Source organism: Dromiciops gliroides, chromosome 1 (assembly GCF_019393635.1).
Source record: "Dromiciops gliroides isolate mDroGli1 chromosome 1, mDroGli1.pri, whole genome shotgun sequence".
Taxonomy (NCBI): domain Eukaryota; kingdom Metazoa; phylum Chordata; class Mammalia; order Microbiotheria; family Microbiotheriidae; genus Dromiciops; species Dromiciops gliroides.
Window position 1 is genome coordinate 573983125 of NC_057861.1, and position 18874 is coordinate 574001998.

The 18874-nt window shown below is 35.5% G+C and overlaps 1 protein-coding gene across 11 annotated transcripts in view; it reads left to right on the plus strand.

The window, feature by feature from the left end:
• TRPM3 (transient receptor potential cation channel subfamily M member 3) overlaps positions 1 to 18874 on the plus strand; it is a 1147313-nt gene that overhangs the window by 797619 nt on the left and 330820 nt on the right. For all 11 annotated transcript variants that reach the window (XM_043978969.1, XM_043979003.1, XM_043979047.1 and 8 more), the window contains exons 4-5: positions 6222 to 6435; positions 12830 to 12954. In XM_043978969.1, the coding sequence (XP_043834904.1) occupies positions 6222 to 6435; positions 12830 to 12954 (339 nt within the window). The remainder of the gene's footprint in view (positions 1 to 6221; positions 6436 to 12829; positions 12955 to 18874) is intronic.

Genomic DNA, 18874 nt, shown 5'->3' on the forward strand with positions numbered 1-18874 from the left:
GGGAAATTGCAGAAAGGCAGATTTGGGCTTAATAGGGGGGAAAATCCTAAGAATTAGAGATATCCCAAAATGGAATGAACTGCTTAAGAAAGTAATTGATTCCTTCTCTTTCCACAAATGCTAAATGACCATGCACCAAGCATAATGTAAAGCCAATTATTTTTCCAAGCACAGGTTGTATTAAATTACTCCTCCAACTTTCAGATTCTGCATTAAGCAAAAGAGTAACTAAAAAGGGAGGAATGACTGAACAAGAAAGGGAGAGACAATGGGGATGATAGATTCACAGATCTAGAAGTTAAAAGGAAACCAGAAGCCATCAAGTCCAACTCACTGATTTTATAAATGAGGAAACTGAGGCACAAGGAAGTTATGTGATTTTTTTCCTAGGTCACACAGGTAATAAACATCAGGAGTAGGATTTGAACCCAGCACCTCGGACTTCAGAGTCAGTGTCAAAAGGGCTTAATTAGAGGAGTTAACTTTTTATTTATTAAGTGTCTACTATGTGTCAGGTCCTGTGCAAGCACTTAGCAAACATTATCACATTTGATTTTCGTAAAAACTCCAGGAGATAGGTGCTATTATTATCCCCATTTTATAGTTAAGCAAACTGAGGTAGGACTTGCCCCTAAGTCACACCATATCTGAGGTTAGATTTGTACTCGGGTCTTCCTTCTTCCAGGCCCAGTGTTCTGTCCACTTTGCCATTTAACAGCCTTTAGGCAGAAGAACCACTTCTTCAGATGCTGGAGCAAAAGAGGAGAGAATAGGGGATGTAGGGGATGAAGGAAAAGGACTTTCTGAGACAGAACAGGGAAGGATAGTGAATTCATAGAAAATAGCTTCAATTTCCTCAATAAAGTAGGGGAACCTTAAGGGGAAAGATCTGTCCTTCAGTCTTGATATCCTGTTAGCTTTGTCTTTTCCCATGATTGGAAGAACTACAATTTCCAGAGCATTTAGAAACATATTTACCCTTGAAGGCAAGCAAGCTAAGCCTTACCTAAAGACATACATTAGGAAGTAGGAAATGAAGGCCTCTGTTAGAGAGCTATGGATTGATATAGGACAACTAAAGACTAGTTTGGGACAGCCTTTCTCAGAATGTGAGAGAGTAAATCAGGTGAAAAAAAGTGATTGCAAAGAGCTCAGTGATGAATCAGTCTAACGGCTGTATCACATAACCCACATTCTGTAGCCCATTTGCCAGAAGTGATCATCATATGTATATATCATCTCCCCCATTTGAATGTAAGCTTCTTGGTGGGAGGAGACATTTTCATTTTGTCTTGGTATCTCTGAAGCTTAGAGTACTGCCTAGCACAATGCAGGTAATAATTCCTTATTGATTGAATAATTTTATCATACTAGTTCACATTAGCATAATACTCTACGGTTTACAAAGGATTTAAAGTACATTACTTCATTTGTTCTGCATTGCAATCCTTTGCTATTTTAATGCTCATCTTACAGATGAGTACACTGAGGCTTTCTTATTTTATAGATGAGGTAATTGAGACCCCAATATTTTCAGGGGAGGACACTAAGTCCCAGAGATGAGGTGAGCAGCCCAAGGTCACAAAGCTTAGAAGTGCCTGAGGTGGTAATTGAACCCATGTCTTCCTAGCTCCAAGTTAAGTCTTTTCTCTACTGCACCAAGTCCAGCACACTCACTGTTTCATACCAGTCAAATGGCTTGCTGAAATCCAGATACATTGCCCTATGAAGAGAATAAATCAAGTAAATTGTCATTTGCTAGATACAATTTTTTTTGAGGGGTCAGGACAATGAGGTTTAAGTGACTTGCCCAGGGTCACATAGCTAATAAGTGTCAAGTGTCTGAGGCCATATTTGAACTCAGATCCTCCTGATCCAGGGCTGATGCTTTATCCACTGCGCCATCTAGCTGCCCCTTTTAATCATCTTTGATTTACTCTCCCCATATGGAGGATTGTGATGATTGATAAAGCATATAGAAACAATTAAGAGGAGTTTAGTTGTTTCAACTTTTTTTTTCTATTTTTTTACATTTACCACAAGCAATCTCTCTTCCCTAGCCTTCTTGCTCAAGATCCTTAAAAACCCTTTTTAAAAATCAGCTTTTACTAGGTTTTCTCCTTCCTGATATATTTAATTTTATTTTTATGCATCCTTGATTATTTTCCCCTTCTCATTTGTACATATACTTTTAAATTATGAACCTGAAGAGTTTCCTATGTAGCCACATAAATCTTTATAGATATCCTTCCTTTCCCTTCCTTATAGGTGTTGTTCAAAATTATTTTGCCAGAATTTCATTTTAAAGAGCCGTTTATCTGTTTAGGGCCATCTTCACTTTATTTTGTGTCTTTAACCATGGGATCATGCATATTTCTCATCACTTTCTTTGTTTTGTTTTTTGTTTTAGTGAGGCAATTGGGGTTAAGTGACTTGCCCAGGGTCACACAGCTAGTAAGTGTTAAGTGTCTGAGGCCGGATTTGAACTCAGGTACTCCTGACTCCAGGGCCGGTGCTCTATTCACTGCGCCATCTAGCTGCCCCGATCATGCATATTTCTCTGAACTTTCTGAAAGATATTAGACTAAGGTACCTGATGTCTAAGGACTTTGTCCTTTTTGACCGTAATGAACTCTAAGGTGACATGATCAATTTCTCTCCAAGTTTTTAGAACTTTTAATTCATCATTGAGTTCTTTCTTATTAATCAGAATTTGCTCCAAAGTTGTTTCATCACTTCCTCTACCTTCTGAAGAATGAGTCTGCAGAAACTGTCAAATTTTGATTGAGTGAAACTTCCAGGAGGTATTTGGACAGCTGAAGTCCTCCAACACTCTTCTTTCTTTCTACTGCCAACTTTGTGATCTGTTTTAAGAAAGCATCATTCATATCTTCCATCTGATAGGACAGCCCCACAGCAGTATTACTTCTGTTTCTTTCTCCGTCTATCCTCACTCAAATTCCCTGAATAGATTCATGGATTCCCTGAAATATAGTCCTATTTTGTTTCTTTGCCTATCAGATATTTCTTTTAAACTACATATTGGAAGATATTCAGGTATTCATCTTAGCTGGTAAATTGTTCACCATGGTTAATGAATAACTCTCTTTGGTTCCTTTGATAGCTAAGCTGACCAAGTAACTTCAGAGACTTTGAGTAATGAATTATTCACCAAGTGAGACACCCCACTGATATGACTGCCTAACAATTTCTTTTTCTTCTAAAATATATAGTTGGCTCTGGATAATTTGTATTGACAAAGGGGAAAAATTAGCAAGAGTTATTAAAATCTGTTTGGGGTGTGTGTGTGTGTGTGTGTGTGTGTGTGTGTGTGTGTGTGTGTGTGTGTGTGTGTGTGTATTCCACAACTGGGGTAAAAAGTGTGTTGATTTCTTGGGAAAGCAAGGAAAATCCTATAATTGCTCCAATGTCTGCAGTGATTTATTTTAAATTAAAATCTCCTTTCATACCATATGATCTTATTTAGACTAATGCCTGAATTTATGTTCCAAAATGCTAACTATAGCATCAGAAACACAAATTTGCAAAGTTAAATCAAATGAACTATGGGGAATTTTATGCCATGTTTTTAGAGTCTAATAGTCACAAACATCTACTTTTTATTGCAAATCAGTGTCCTTGCCTTGTTCTCATGTAATCTCTTTCTTTTTCTAAATACATGCACCCCTAGAATATTTCAAAATGTTTGACTTACCTATAAAAAATTTTCCCTCCTGAAGCATCTCTTCACCCTGAGTTATTTTAACTTTTTCAGGAATAAATAGTTTGGAACTCAGAGGACTTTTTTTTGTTTACTTTTGACAAGAAAGAACAGTTTGACATTAGAAGTGGCAGATTAGGGAAAAACAGTAAAAAAAAAATATTTAGCTCATGAAATTGCATCCAGTAGTTAATAGCATTTGTAAAACCTGGTGATTTAAGTGTCAAACTAACTAACCTCTCTGGGCTTCAGTTTCCTCATCTGTAGAAATTAAGGGAGTTGAATAGATGACCTCCATAGGCCCTTCTAGTTCTGATTCTATTGTGCTGTTTCATTAAAAACTTGTTTGTAGAGTTACTGAAGAGAAGAATATGAAGAGACACTTTAGAAGTATTAAGGGGCCTTTTTGCTGTGACTTTAAAATGCTTTCTTTTTTAAAAAAAATTAAATGGGCATGGGAAATGCCCATTTGTTACCTAGTTACTAGTTAATCAATGAAGATAATGAAGCTGACTTTCAATTTTTAAACAAGTATTTTATGTTTTTCCTATCAAGGAAAAACAAAACACAAAATGGCACATTATTTTTGAGAATGCCAAATAATCTTAGCTAAAGTTTCTGGATGTTTAAAATACAAGTTTGCTTAGATGAACTTGACACTGTTCTCTCTTCACCAGTCTTTTGCTCCCTTCCTCTTAGGAATGCCCTACCAAGTCCTAACTCTGGGTTAGCTCCATCTTCTACCCTTTCTCCTGTGGAAAGAGTCACACAATTATTTTATCTACCATAAATTTATGCCATCTCAGCTGGGCCCTCACTGTCAAGACTGGGGTTCTTACCCTGGGATCTATGAAATGCTTTTATATTGATAACTTTATTTCAATATAGTTGATTTGCTTTGTAATCCTATGTATTTTAAGGTATATATTTAAAAACTTTCTGAAAAGGGCTTCCCCAAACTGCCAAAGGAGTCTGAATACAAATCAGGTTAAAAACTCCTATCCTAGACTTTTTATTGTCTCTCATCTTTCCATTTCCATCAGTTGGCAATTCTTGTTTCTACTTTAACATTTTCCCTCTCCCTTCTCTCAAGTCACAAAACCACTACCCTAGTTCAGGCCTTCATCTTTTTTTTATGTAGACTGGTAAAATAGCTTCTTAATTGGGCTCTCAGCCTCAAGCCCTTCCTATTACTAATTCATCCTTCACACAGCTACCACAGGGATGTTCCTAAAGCTCAGGTGTGACCATATCCTACCTCTGCTCAGAATTCGCCACTGGTTCCCTATTACCTATATGATCAGCCACTGGTTGCTCTGGCTTTTAAAGTCCTTGATATTGTGACTTCCTAACCCACTTTTCCAGAGCTTCATGCAATCAGTGTTTTAGTCACACTAGCACATTTGCTCAAAATTCTCAGCACAACATTCCATCTCCTTTCTCTGTGACTTGGCCCAGCCAATCCTCCCATCCCAGAATGTGCTGCTCCCACCTCACTTCTGCCACTTTAGAATACCTATCTCAACTAAAAAATTATTCCTAGATGAGAAATTTTCTAATCCTTTTAGTAACTATTAATCTCTTACTCCCCTGAAGTTACATTATATTTACTTTGTATATTTTTATATACTTAGCCATTTACATATTTCCCCCTATAGAATCTAAGTTTCTATAGGGCAGAAACTTCATTTTTTTGTCTTTGTTTACTCATTACCTAGAAAAATGCTTGGCACACAGTAGGTGCCTAATGGATTCTTGTTGATACAAAATATCTTCTTAATTATAAACATGGGCAAAATTTAACAAATAAAATTTGTTTAATTAAAAGAGATTCTTCGTTACCCTTCTACCATGAAATCCCTTTTCTTCTTGGAAGAGTTAAAAATGGGGCAGCTAGGTGGAGCAGAGGATAAAGCACTGATCCTGGTTTCAGGAGGACCTGAGTTCAAATCTAGCCTCAGACACTTGACACTTACTAGCTGTGTGACCCTGGGCAAGTCACTTAGCCTTCATTGCCCTGGAGAAAACAGAGTTATTCAAAGGAGAAAGTATGTTTTATCAAAGGAATGGATAAATTTTGGAGAATCATAAGTATTTAGAAAGAGAAATCAGAGGCAATGTGTTGGTCAGTTGAAAAGATTAAGGGTTACAAGTTGTAGTGAAGTTCCCTTTAATCAAATATAAGTGCCATTGTCTTTCTGTAAAGGATACATTCCTAAAAAGTTGTGACATCTGAATTTTGAAAAAATTAATTTACCTTTTAAGTTCCTTACATTTAAAACTCATAGTTTAATAGGACACTTTTTAAAGTCAATGAATCTGTAAAGTGAAGATTTTCTTGGTAATACAAATAATCATTCTCTTATTCAATGTCTTGTCAGGATTTTCATATTGAATTCTCTAAAATATATACACTTCCATCAACTACCCATACTTACAAGATGCCTCAGCGATGATTCTCCCCTTTTGACACTTCCTTTGACAATGCTTCCTTTTACAGTATGTGCGGGTGTCCTTTGACACTAAACCTGATCTCCTTCTACACCTGATGACCAAGGAATGGCAACTTGAGCTCCCCAAACTCCTCATCTCTGTTCATGGAGGCCTCCAGAACTTTGAACTCCAGCCAAAACTCAAGCAAGTCTTTGGAAAAGGTCTTATCAAAGCAGCCATGACCACTGGAGCATGGATTTTCACAGGAGGAGTTAACACAGGTAAATGCAAGCTATGTACAGTTCCATAACTGCTGGCCATGAGACTGCTCTACTCACTTTTATTTAAAGATTACATTTAATATTAGCTTCTCCTAAGGTAAAATCTAGTTAAAATTCTCATCTCCTGTCCATTATATATTTGTATGTGTACACACACACACACACACACAAACTACCACCACCACCACCTTGATTTTTTTCTTATTACCTTAAGAGGAAATCCAAATGTTAACTATAAATCATCTCTAACAAAGTAAAAGGATTATTTTAAGCAGGAGTAGCAGGTTGGAAGATGAGTAATGAAAAATTCACTGCAAAACAAATTGAGTCAATTTACAAGAAAAATATGGATATTTTTAATGAACACAAACTGCCATGTAACTTCACATTTTAGTAGCAGTCTTTTCTCAGTTTTAAGGAGCAACTTTTTTTTTTTAAATGAGGATGCTTGCTTTTTATTTAGAAGCTCTCTATTGTGGTTTCAGAATAACTCAAACTTGGATTTATGCTATTCCTCCCATTTCTCAACCCAATTTGCTTTAGTCTTTGTGAGAAACTAAACAGTTTTTAACAACTATTTTCAAAATTTTGTTCCATTGCTAGATTTAATAGAATGTTTACCCTCCCCTCCCCCAAATAATCAATGTAACAAAAGAAATATATTTTTTATCCTAGTTAGGGGTCATAAACATGAGTTATTTTCAACCTGCCAAAATTGTCTTTTATTGTAATGCGAAAAGACAGTCAACTGACTTCCTGCCCACCCCACTCCACTTTCCAGACATGTACAAAAGGTGCTAAGTGCTTATCCGTGGTACATTATTAATATATAAAAGTTAATGGAATGATTGCCTCTAGATTTTTCTGACACATTGTCTGTAGCTGAGTCAGCAAGGTAATATATTAAAGTAAATCAATACTGCTGCAGTTATAAGTCATTTGAAGCTTCCTTGCTAGCCTTCATATAAGTTGTATTTAGAGTCTGTAGAAGATTATTTTCTACAATACTTTCTCAGGTTTTTGTAAGTTAAATTTCAGAATAATTAAAGATATAGCTTTCATTATTCGTCATTTCAGAGGTTGTTTTCTTTTAAGAATAAGCATTCATATGGTACCTGTTATGTACCAGACACTATGCTAAATGCTTTACAAATATTATTTCATTGGGAATGGAGGAGAGATTGTTCAGGGTCAAACAGGTAGTTAGTGTCTAAGGTCAAATTTGAATTTAGGTCTTCCTGACTGCAGGTGCACTGTTCTATCAACTGGGCCACCTAATTTCAGAACTCTCTGGACTACCTTGAATATGTGACTTGTAGACATAACACATGCTCACACTGTTCTTCTTAAGCAAGTATTTAAGTAAGAGTCTAATAGGCTGTATATCAGAATATAAGCTCTTTGAGGGCAGGAATTATCATATTTTTCTTTATATCACTCCTGCTAAGCACACTATGGGCAGCTAGGTGAAGTAGATAGAGCACTGGCCCCTGGAATCAGGAGAACCTGACGTCAAATCCAGCCTCAGACATTTACCAGTTATGTGACCCTGGGCATGTCATTTAACCCTGTTTGCCTAAGTTTCCTCATCTGTAAAATGAGCTAGAGAAAGAAATGGCAAACTACTCCAATATCTTTGCCAAGAAAACCCTAAATGGGGTCACAGAGAACCAGACACAACTAAAATGACTCAACAACAACAAGCACTGTGTAAATAGTAGCTGTTTAATAACTGTGATTGAAATTTTATTAGATTTTATTAGATTTAATTAAAATTAAATCACCAAAGTTAACCTATCAAATTCTTATTCAATTGTGTCACTGAAAAATATTTTGATTTATATTAATTCTTTCTTCATCATTTTTCTTGCCAAAATGACCAATGCCCCAAATGGGGTCACAAAGAGTTGGACATGACTGAATAATAACTAAATAACAACAATAACAATAATAATTTTTTCTATAACAAGTGGTTGGTGGGAAGGAACTAAGATGGTCAAGGACAAGCCAACTGTTGCCCTCTCTTTTCATGTAAATAGGAAAAGTAATTTTTATCCTGAACCACTTTTTAGTGGTTCCCTAACTGTAAATGTGGAAAAGAATATAATTTTGCCCCAAACTCCATTTAGACATAGTAGAGTGAAGTCCTTTTCCTGTTCCCCACAACAAGAAAATGGATAGGCTGATAGCCTAAAATTCTATAAGGAAAATTATTCCAAGAGAAATAAAATCTTTCAAAAACATTTTTTAAACAATTCCAATGTGGAATAAAAAGGGCAGAGAAATCATCTGAAGAAATCCTTGCTCAAGCACCAGGACCTTATCAACCAACTTTTATTTTTAAAAAAGTAGAACAGGAAATGGAATAAATAGAAAAGCATTTCGTGGTCCTCAAAGAGTAATGTTAGTCAAACTGAAATCCATCATGACCTAAGGCTGGCCATGAATGATTAGGATGATTAAAACATATCTTTTAAGCTATGCTCAGGTTAGGAGAAAAACCAAAGAAGGAATAGAACTGCTGCTCAAAGTACATTATATGAACAGAGGGGTAAGAATTAATGTTTCTTTTATCTCTACAAAGAAGAATGATCTTTGAACTGAAGAGAATGGAAAAATAATGAAATCTTCTTAAAAGGTGGAATAAAATGGAATGCCCCTTTTAAGATATGAGCTTGACCAGGACTCTCAGAAAAAACTGCAGAACAGATTATTAATATAAATACTTGTTGGTGTATTAGTGATCACTAATGAATCAACAGGGCTTTCTCAAGAGTAAATCCTACCAGACTAATCTCATGTCCTTTTAAATAGGCTTGCTAGACTATACATAGATTTTATTTAGATATTAACAAAACCATATGACAAAGTTCCTCATGTAGCCCTTATGAGGACAAGAAAAAATGGTACATTAGATACACGTGAACTGGTGGAAAGGCTGCAGTGAAAAGTAATCGTTAATTCAGTTGCTGTTATCTTGAAAAGAGCAGACTATCCCAGGTATCTGTCCTTGTACCTGGGCTATTCAATATTTTAACTGATGGTTTGTATAAAGACTTAGATAGTTAGATAGTATGTTTATAAAATTTACAACCCACCAGATACTGAAAGGGTAGCTATTATACTGAATGACAGAGTTTGAATGCAGAAATATCTTGCAATAGTCAATTACACAAGTATAGGATGGAAGAAGATAAACAGTCAAGCTTATTTGAAAATGAACTGGGGGTTTTAGTTGACTACAGGCTCACTATGTCAGTCATGCAACAAGGCAGCCCCCAAAAGCTAATATTATCTCATACTTAACTAGCATCATCATGTGTAGACTCAGGGGTAGGGGGTGACAGGCCCATGGTCCAGACCATAACCGGAGTATTGTGTTGAGACCTGGGCACAGCATTTTAGGACGAGTGTTAGCAAGCTGAAAGCTAATCAAAGAAAGGTCAACAGGATGGTATGGGAACTAGAAATTTTGCTATATAAGCATCAGGATGAAGGAATGAGAAGGTTTCTCCAAGAGCACAGAATGCTTAGGTGGCTCCAATGTTTAAAGTGCTAGCATGATAAAAAAGGGATAGACTCATTTTGCTTGACTACAGAGGGTAGAACTAGAAGCAAAGGAGAAGTTGTAGAGAGGTAGATTTGGCCTTAATGTGAATAAAAAGTTTCCTAACTATTCAATTTCATTATTTACAATTATTATTATTATACAAATAAATAATACAAATTAATAAATAATATAAATATTATATATGATTATTTACTGCTTAAGGTGAACATTGAAGTGTTACCTTTAAAGATGGTGGACTCCCCTATACTAGAAGTCATAAAATAGAAAATTAGTAACCACTTGTCTGGTAAATTGTAGAGAGGAATCCTTTTCAAATTAGGGTTGTACTTCTTATAGTCCCTTACAACTCTGAATTTTTTTAAAAATTCACCTAAATATTCATCCTGCATTAGAAGTACCATATATCATTAAATTGAAACAACAAAGTGAACCCTTGTCTTATGCCATTTTAATATTGAGTCACCAGATTTTTGTCATAGAGAACATATTCCAATGTTCTTCTCTTCTGTGTAACAGTATGTAATTTACAAAAGAAATTAAAGGTTTATTAGTCAAGTTTTCTTTACTATGGACTTAAAATTGTTTAAAATTCCTCCAATTGCATAATCTGTCCTCTGTCATATTTAATAGTATGATAGGGATGAGTAGAAGCCAAAAAAAACCAATAGAGTAACAGATTTTTTTTCAAAGAATCTTCATATCTGTACTTTTAAAGGAAAATTCATTTATACCTCGATTAAAAAACAGAAGCAAAAACAGAGTATTGTCTATAAGAACACAGATCGTAGGATCATAAATTTAAAGCTGTCAGAGATCTTAGCGGCCATCTGGTCTGACCCCCTCACTGTACAAATGAAGAAAGTGAGGCCTCACCCAGGTCACTGAGGTAATAAATGGCAGAGAAGAAATTTGAACCTAGGTCCTTCTGCCTTAAAAGCCCATTGTTCTTAGGGGCAGCTAGGTGGCACAGTGGATAAAGCACCAGCCCTGGATTCAGGAGTACCTGAGTTCAAATCTGGCCTCAGACACTTGACACTTATTAGCTGTGTGACCCTGGGCAAGTCACTTAACCCCCATTGCCCCACAAAAAAAAGCCCATTGTTCTTTCTACTATATACCATGCTATTTCTATATAGAAACCTCAATATTTCAAGAGATGTGCCATTTTATCAGTTTAGATTGAAGCTCCTTTACTAGAAAGCATCAGAATGTCATGGCATCACAGATTTAGAGCAGTAAGGGATACCAAAGGTCATCTAGCGCAATACCCACATTTTGCAGGTGAAGAAACTGAAATGCATAGGAGTTCAGTGACTTTCTTGCGGTCACTCACGTAATAAGTGTCAGAGGTAAGATTTAAAACTAAATCTATCTTCAAATGCATGGGGTTTTTTGTATTGTATCATGCTGCCTCTATATGATTACATTAGTGCTTCAAAGGCTTTGTGATTTCATCAGTTTGGATTGAAAACCCCTTAGTATATGGTTTCATGAAGTAGTAGAGTAGGGGGAAAATTACCTGGCAGCCAATGAACTAATCAGTGAGAATGTATTAATAGCATTGTGATAATCTGTGAGGAAGGAAGGAAGGGTAGAAGGAAGGAAGGAAGGAAGGGTGGAAGGAAGGGTGGAAGGGTGGAAGGGTGGAAGGGTGGAAGGAAGGAAGGAAGGAAGGAAGGAAGGAAGGAAGGAAGGAAGGAAGGAAGGAAGGAAGGAAGGAAGGAAGGAAGGAAGGAAGGAAGAAAGGAAGAAAGGAAGAAAGGAAAAAAGAAAGAAAGGAAGAAAGGAAAAAAGAAAGAAAGAAAGAGAGAAAGAAAGAAAGAAAGAAAGAAAGAAAGAAAGAAAGAAAGAAAGAAAGAAAGAAAGAAAGAAAGAAAGAAAGAAAGAAAGAAAGAAAGAAAGAAAGAAAGAAAGGAGGGAGGGAGGGAGGGAGGGAGGGAGGGAGGGAAGGAAGGAAGGAAGGAAGGAAGGAAGGAAGGAAGGAAGGAAGGAAGGAAGGAAGGAAGGAAGGAAGGAAGGAAGGAAGGAAGGAAGGAAGGAAGGAAGGAAGGAAGGAAGGAAAGAAGGGTTTTTATATAAGGTTGAAAGTCCAGTTAGTTTTGTAATGCCACTTAGTGGTTTCTCTCTCCTTATGCAGTTTTCTCCATGGTCCAGTTTAGTAAATTTATTAAAGTGAGGTCTGGTTTGCATGTCTGTTTTCAAGTCTTATCAAGTTTTAATAATTAGAATCTTTTACCTTCCCCAAAGTCATTAATTCCTGTGCATAAATGATAAGAGATTTTAATAGCTACAAGTATATTTGAATTTTACATGTTCTAATATTTCATTTCTGGACTTCAAACTTCAGATATTACTTTCTTATGATAACATCTCTGAGAAAGTCAAAATGTCTCATTTAATATAATGAATATCTTAAATAAAAACAGAATTCTAATGATTTTTTTCATTGATTTTTTTAGACTTTTTCCATATATACATATATGTATATGTATAGCCTAGGTAGATTTTTTTTTTATATTTTATGCACATATCTAGTAATTCAGGTGTATTCCTCCACCCCCACTCCAACCCTTTGCACTCACTAGCAGCTTTGTTCATTTGGAACAAGAGTAGATATAGGCTATGGTAATGTTTACTTAATGTTACACCAGAAATTTTCTATTTTCTGTCTTTGATATATGTGGTTGTATTGAAGTTATTTTCAAACTGTTCCATAACATGTATTCTTGACTTTCAGCAAAATAATAAATATAATTCATCATTGAATGATGGGGAACAAACCATTTAAAACACAAGCTTATTAAAGCTCTCTCCTCTCTTTAGGAGTTATTCGACATGTTGGGGATGCTTTAAAGGATCATGCATCAAAATCTCGAGGGAAGATATGTACCATAGGTATTGCTCCCTGGGGAATTGTAGAAAACCAGGAGGACCTGATTGGTAAAGATGTAAGTCTTATTGTATTGCCCTCGTTATAAATAACTTTAAGGGGAGAGGGGTTGAGTCTTTGCTCATGTTGTGTTTTTTTAAGTGGTGGATGCTAATTTTATTTGATTTATTTTTTTCTACCTTCTATAATGAAACTAATGGTAAAAGTCAGTGTTCCTAGATAATTCACATTTTCTTAAACAGTTATTTCTAATTTGCTTCTTTTTCATTGCATAACTCACTAATGAACTATTTGTCTGTCATTTCTTCTCTGATTTGGAAGAGGTCTTTCACCTAAACATTTGTCATTGTATTTACTTCTAGTATTCTGAGGAAGTGGATCAGGCTGGGCACCGAATTCTGTTCCAATGAAACATTCTGCTTTTATAGTCTAAGCTTGAACAAATAGATTCTGCAGTCTGAGACAAACACTTCTATAGTCCATCAAAAAGCTCTGCCTTAGTAGCAAGTAGCAAGTAATCGATCCATGTTATATTTTAAAAACAAAACAAAACAAAAACCTGTTTATCTAAAATGGTTAAGACAAGGAATGGGGAGTCTGATTTTGCTAATGAATATTATGTTTAACTAAGTTATCATATACTTTTTGCCAGCACATAATAAACACTTAATAAATATTGTTGATGAAATAAATCATCAGCTTTTAAAGACAAATATCACTAAAACTACAGACTAGGCTCAATACATTTTTTTAAATTAATTAATTAATTTATTTTGGTAGGGCAGTGGGGGTTAAGTGACTTGCCCAGGGTCACACAGTTAGTAAGTGTTAAGTGTCTGAGGCCGGATCTGAACCCAGGTACTCCTGACTCTGGGGCCAGTGCTCTTATCCACTTGCACCACCTAGCTGCCCCCTCAATACATATTTTTAAAGGTAATGCATATAGTTATTTTTTTTTTGATCCAGAAGTTATTTCAAGGTTTTTTATCACTTCAGGGTCCTCATTATGAACATCTGATACAATATTATGAAGTGATATGTTTATTTGACCTTCCCCATTGTTTTAGTTTCTGCCTGAGAGTTTACTGTGTTTTCATTTCTAAAATAGAAGATAATTATCTATCTGAGACACATAAACAAGCATACAAACTAACAGTTTGATTTGTTTCGTTTAGCTGTGAAAGGAAAGAAGGTAGAAAGAGGACAAAAAGGAGGGCATTTCTATATAAGATTTTCTTAATCTCTATTTGCCTTAAAGGCATAGATTCATCCAAAACCTCATTGCCTTTGAATAGTTACTTCTTATAAATTCTTACGACTTTGTAAGAACCTTTGCAGTTCACTTGTTTAGATTAGAAAATCTATTCCCTGCCCTGATGCACTTTTGTCCCACACTGTTGTTAACTTTATTGGAATATTAGCAGCAAAATAAATATTATAGAATCAAATTTTTCCTATATTACTTTAAGCTTATATTCTTTATCTGTATCTAAGTTCATTTTTATGCTATATACTACAACCCAAAATGGATCTGAAAATAAAATAAAAACTCAAAGCTTAAAATTTTATAAGTAGGTGATAAAGGGATGGAAGCTATGTCAGTCAAATCCCAAACATCTCTATATTTGAAAACAGCTGGATAATTAAGTGGTTTTTAAAAATTTGTCTAGGGGCAGCTAGGTGGCTCTGTGGGATAGAGCACTGGCCCTGGAGTCAGGAGGACCTGAGTCCGACCTCAGACACTTAACACTTACTAGCTATTTGACCCTGGGCAAGTCACTTAACCCCAACTGCCTCACCAAAAAAAAAAAAAAAATTTGTCTGGATATTTGGCCACCCTATATGTAATTATGCCTAGAAACCAAATTTAATTATGTAATTATGCCTAGAAACCAAATTTAAGATACCTGCAGCAGAAAATTAATTTGGAAAAAGTTTATCATTGATCCCTTTTCTATTTAGAAATTACTTCCAAAGAGTAAAAGGTGATTTGTCAAGTTTAACTCTTTGTTTGGATGTTTCTATATAAAAGTGTTGTTTGAGTTTGTTTGATTCCCATATTAAACAGGCAAGCATGGTTATCAAATGCAACTAGTTTAATTAATACTCATAAACAACTGTTAAATAAGCCCATCCTGCTCTATAAATGAATTGCTTTAGTTTGTCTGAAGTTTAAACGGAAGATAACTCCAGAATTTGCCAACTGTTCTTTCTTGAGTAGAACATGGTAGACTCCCACTCAAATTTAATATGAATTCAGTCATTCAATAAACATTCATTAGATGCCTACTATGTGCAAGGCATTCAATTAATTCTGCAAATTCAAAGACAAAAAGGAAACCATCCCTGCCCTCAAGGAGCTTACATTCTATTGTGTAAAAACTGAAAAATACATAGAAAAATAGTAACAAAATGTATACAAAATAGTTTCTGGGGTGAGATTGTGAGACCACTAGCTACTGAGGGGGAATAGTAGAGGTTTCCTGAAGAAAGTGGCATTGCACTTGATAGGCTAGAAAAGCATTTTATGCCACACCACTTTCCTGAAACCCAAGCTCCACAATTCATGACAACAACAAAACAACCATTAATAAGTAACATTTTATAGTGCTCTAAGATTTGCAAAGCATTTCACAAATATTATCTCATTTGATTCTCATAATAACTCTGGGAGGTAGTTGCTATAATAATTCCTATTTTTCAAATGAGAAAACTGAGGTAGATGGAGGCTAAGTGACTTACTGAGGGTCATCTAGCTAGTAACTGTCTGAGGCTCAATTTGAATTGAGGTGTTTCTGACTCCTTCCTTCTTCCATTTCTTCATTTCAAACTGTTGCTTCTCTTCCTGGACTCACCATCTTCTCTTTTCCATCTCTATTTTTTTCCTTCTCTCTTCTTGAATTTTTTCAATAGAATGTAAGTTTCATGAGAGCAATTTCACTTTTGTTTTTATAAATCTTCAATACCTAGCACAGACCCTGGTATATCCTAGGTACTTAAAGAATAATTATTTATTGATTGGTTTACTTGTCCCCCTGTTTCTTATATCATGGTATCACAAAGACTTTGATGAAGCAGAGTGCTGCTTCTGGTCACTGATCCTGACACTGACAGTCTCCAGTGTTTTTGTACAGTCAGTAAAAGCCCTAGGACAGTGTAAATAAGCATGGTTAATGGTCATGAAGACCTAGTGAAAAAAAGCATGACATATTAAGTTAACACTGAAGTTTTGTGTGATTTCTCTCCTGGAATAATCAATTTTGAGAGGCAATGGGAAAAGCACTGAATTTGAGGTCTGAAATCCCAGATTTGAGTATAGGTTCTGCTATTTGATACCTGTGTGACCCAGAGGGAGCCACTGTAACTGTCTGGATATCATTTTCCTTCTGTGGAAAATAAGGATGTTTGACTTTGGTTCCCATTAAGTGGTTTGCAAAACCCTTAGGAATTCGTAACAATGATCCTAGTGATTCACATTAAAAATTATTTCATGATACCTTAAGGAGTACATAATTACAGAATATTATGAATAGTGCATTAAATTACCATGAGAATTCAAAACACATTGTTGTTGTTCCTACAAAAGCACTGGAAATCACTAATCTGTCATCTCTAATCTATGAATCTTTCCAACTCTAAATTCTATAAGATATTGAAGTCTCCAAAAGGAAAAGAAGAAATTAAGTTGCATAGGAGAATTTTCTTTAAAGACACAGAGATTCTGAACACTTCTATCTAGTTCTTCTTTGAACAAGACCTCTGTACAATCAATCGGCATTATATATAATCTCATGGAAGTAAATATATATCCATAAATCACTGAATTTGCAGTAAAAAGGGTCTTTTTCAAGATCTAATTATTTGGAGCAAACCTTTAAAACAAAGAAGACAAAACTGAACATTATGATATGCCACTTCTTTCCTGTAGAAAAAAGAGGCATATGTATGGTACAAAAGCAACTATGTGAAGTAGTGGATAGAGTACCAGGCCTTTTTATCAAGAAGACCTGAGTTCAAAATCAGCCTCAGACACTGTCTGTGTGACCCTGGTCAAATCACTTAATCTCTGTTTTCCTCAGTTTTCCTATCTATAAAATGGCGATAACAATAGTACCTACCTCCCAGGGTTGTGAGAGTCAAATGAGATAGTATTTGTAAAATGCTTATCACAGTGCCTGGCATATAAATGCCTCTTAACTCCCCACAGTCATTCTCCCCTCTAAGATATTTGTCAATGTTTAAAGAAGATTTCTATTTTGTTTATTATTTTAGAAAACTACTTAAAAATAATGACACCTGTTAAATTCTACCTAAAAAATAAACAGTCAGAAAATATCTGTTGAGCACTTTAGATTATTCTTAAAAATCATAAGATCATACAGTGAAAAGATGGTTGTTACAGGCCCTGAGTTTGAATCCAGGATCTGTCACTTATTACTTGTGTGACTTGGAACAAGCCACACATCCATTTTGGCTACAGTTTGCTCATCTATTAAATGAGGGAGCTGGTCTAGATGACCAATAAGGTGCCTTCCATCTCTGGTTCTAGTTTAGAACCAGAATTTAGAATTAGAAGAGATCTTGGGCAGTGAACAACACATGGCTCGGTGCCTACCCACCACCTTCAGAATGATAAATTTAAAGCTTAAAGAATCATGGAGATCATCCAACCCTCTTATTTTCTAAATGAGAAAAATAGGGCCCAAAATTTTATTTGCCAAAAGTAATGTAGGATTAGTGAGCCAACTGGAAGTTGGACCTGAGTCTTCTAATGTCACATCCAGTTTATTAAGTACTATAACTCACTGCCTCATGCTTAAAGTAAAAGAGGAGTAAATTCTGTATTATTAAAGATCTTAAACATTTTTACATTTTTTCAAAATGCAATTATTTAAAGATAGAGAATTGTATTGCTTTTGGTCAGGGAGAAAGACAATGAGTCCTAACAGTATCCTAGGCTGAAGTATTTCAAAATAAGTTCCAGGCCAGAAAGCTGAAGATTTCATTTTAAATAATTATTATGAAAAAGGCATTATTTCTGATGCCTGGTGATATTTTATGATGATGACTTTATTGTCAATGATGGAAAATAAAGATTGTTTTGTTTCTTTGATGCTGATTTAGAGATATTTTGAGTACTACTCACCACTGTATACAAAGGTCGTTTTAGAGGCCATTTCTTTCATGAGTAGAAGTAGGCATTGGTATTAATCTTTGAACATAATTATCCCTGTTAGAAAGGATAAGCGCTGTGACCAATCCTTGTCATGAAGGAAAATGACCTTTCGCTTTTATCTGGATTCTGAGTTAGATAGCCTTTTCCCTTATCACCAACTACTCCAAGAGAACTACATGCTAATTGTTCTCTTGTAGCCATTTGGTAGAAATGTGAATAGATGTCCTATCTCCCCAACTAAAGGCAGAAATCATGCCATATGTAGTGCTTATCACATAGGAAAAGTGTAACAACTGGTTTCATTCATTCATTCATTCATTCATTCATTCATTCATTCATCTCTATATCTCTTTGTATTCTTAGCTCCAGATTCAATGTCTTGTTTTAATTTGAAAGATCCTTGAACATAGTATTAGAATCATTGGAAAGAACCTCAGAAGCCTTCAAGTCCAACCTGTCCCCAATCAAGAGTCCTTCTTACAGCATACCAATAAGTGGTTATTCACCTTCCAATGAGGCAACCCATTCTTCTTTCAGTTTAGGAAGGTGGTTTTTTTTTTTACATCATGCCCAAATCTGCCTTTCTGTAACTTCTACCCCTTTGCTCTCGTTCTACTCTTTGTTTTACTTCAGTTGTTTTACAGTTATGTCTACCTCTTTATGACCCCATTTGGGGTTTTCTTGACAAAGATACTGGAGTGTGCTATTTCCTTTTCCACTTCATTTTCTAGCTGAGGAAACTGAGGCAAACAAGGTTAAGTGATTTACTCAGGGTCACATAACAAGTAAGTGTCTGAGGCCA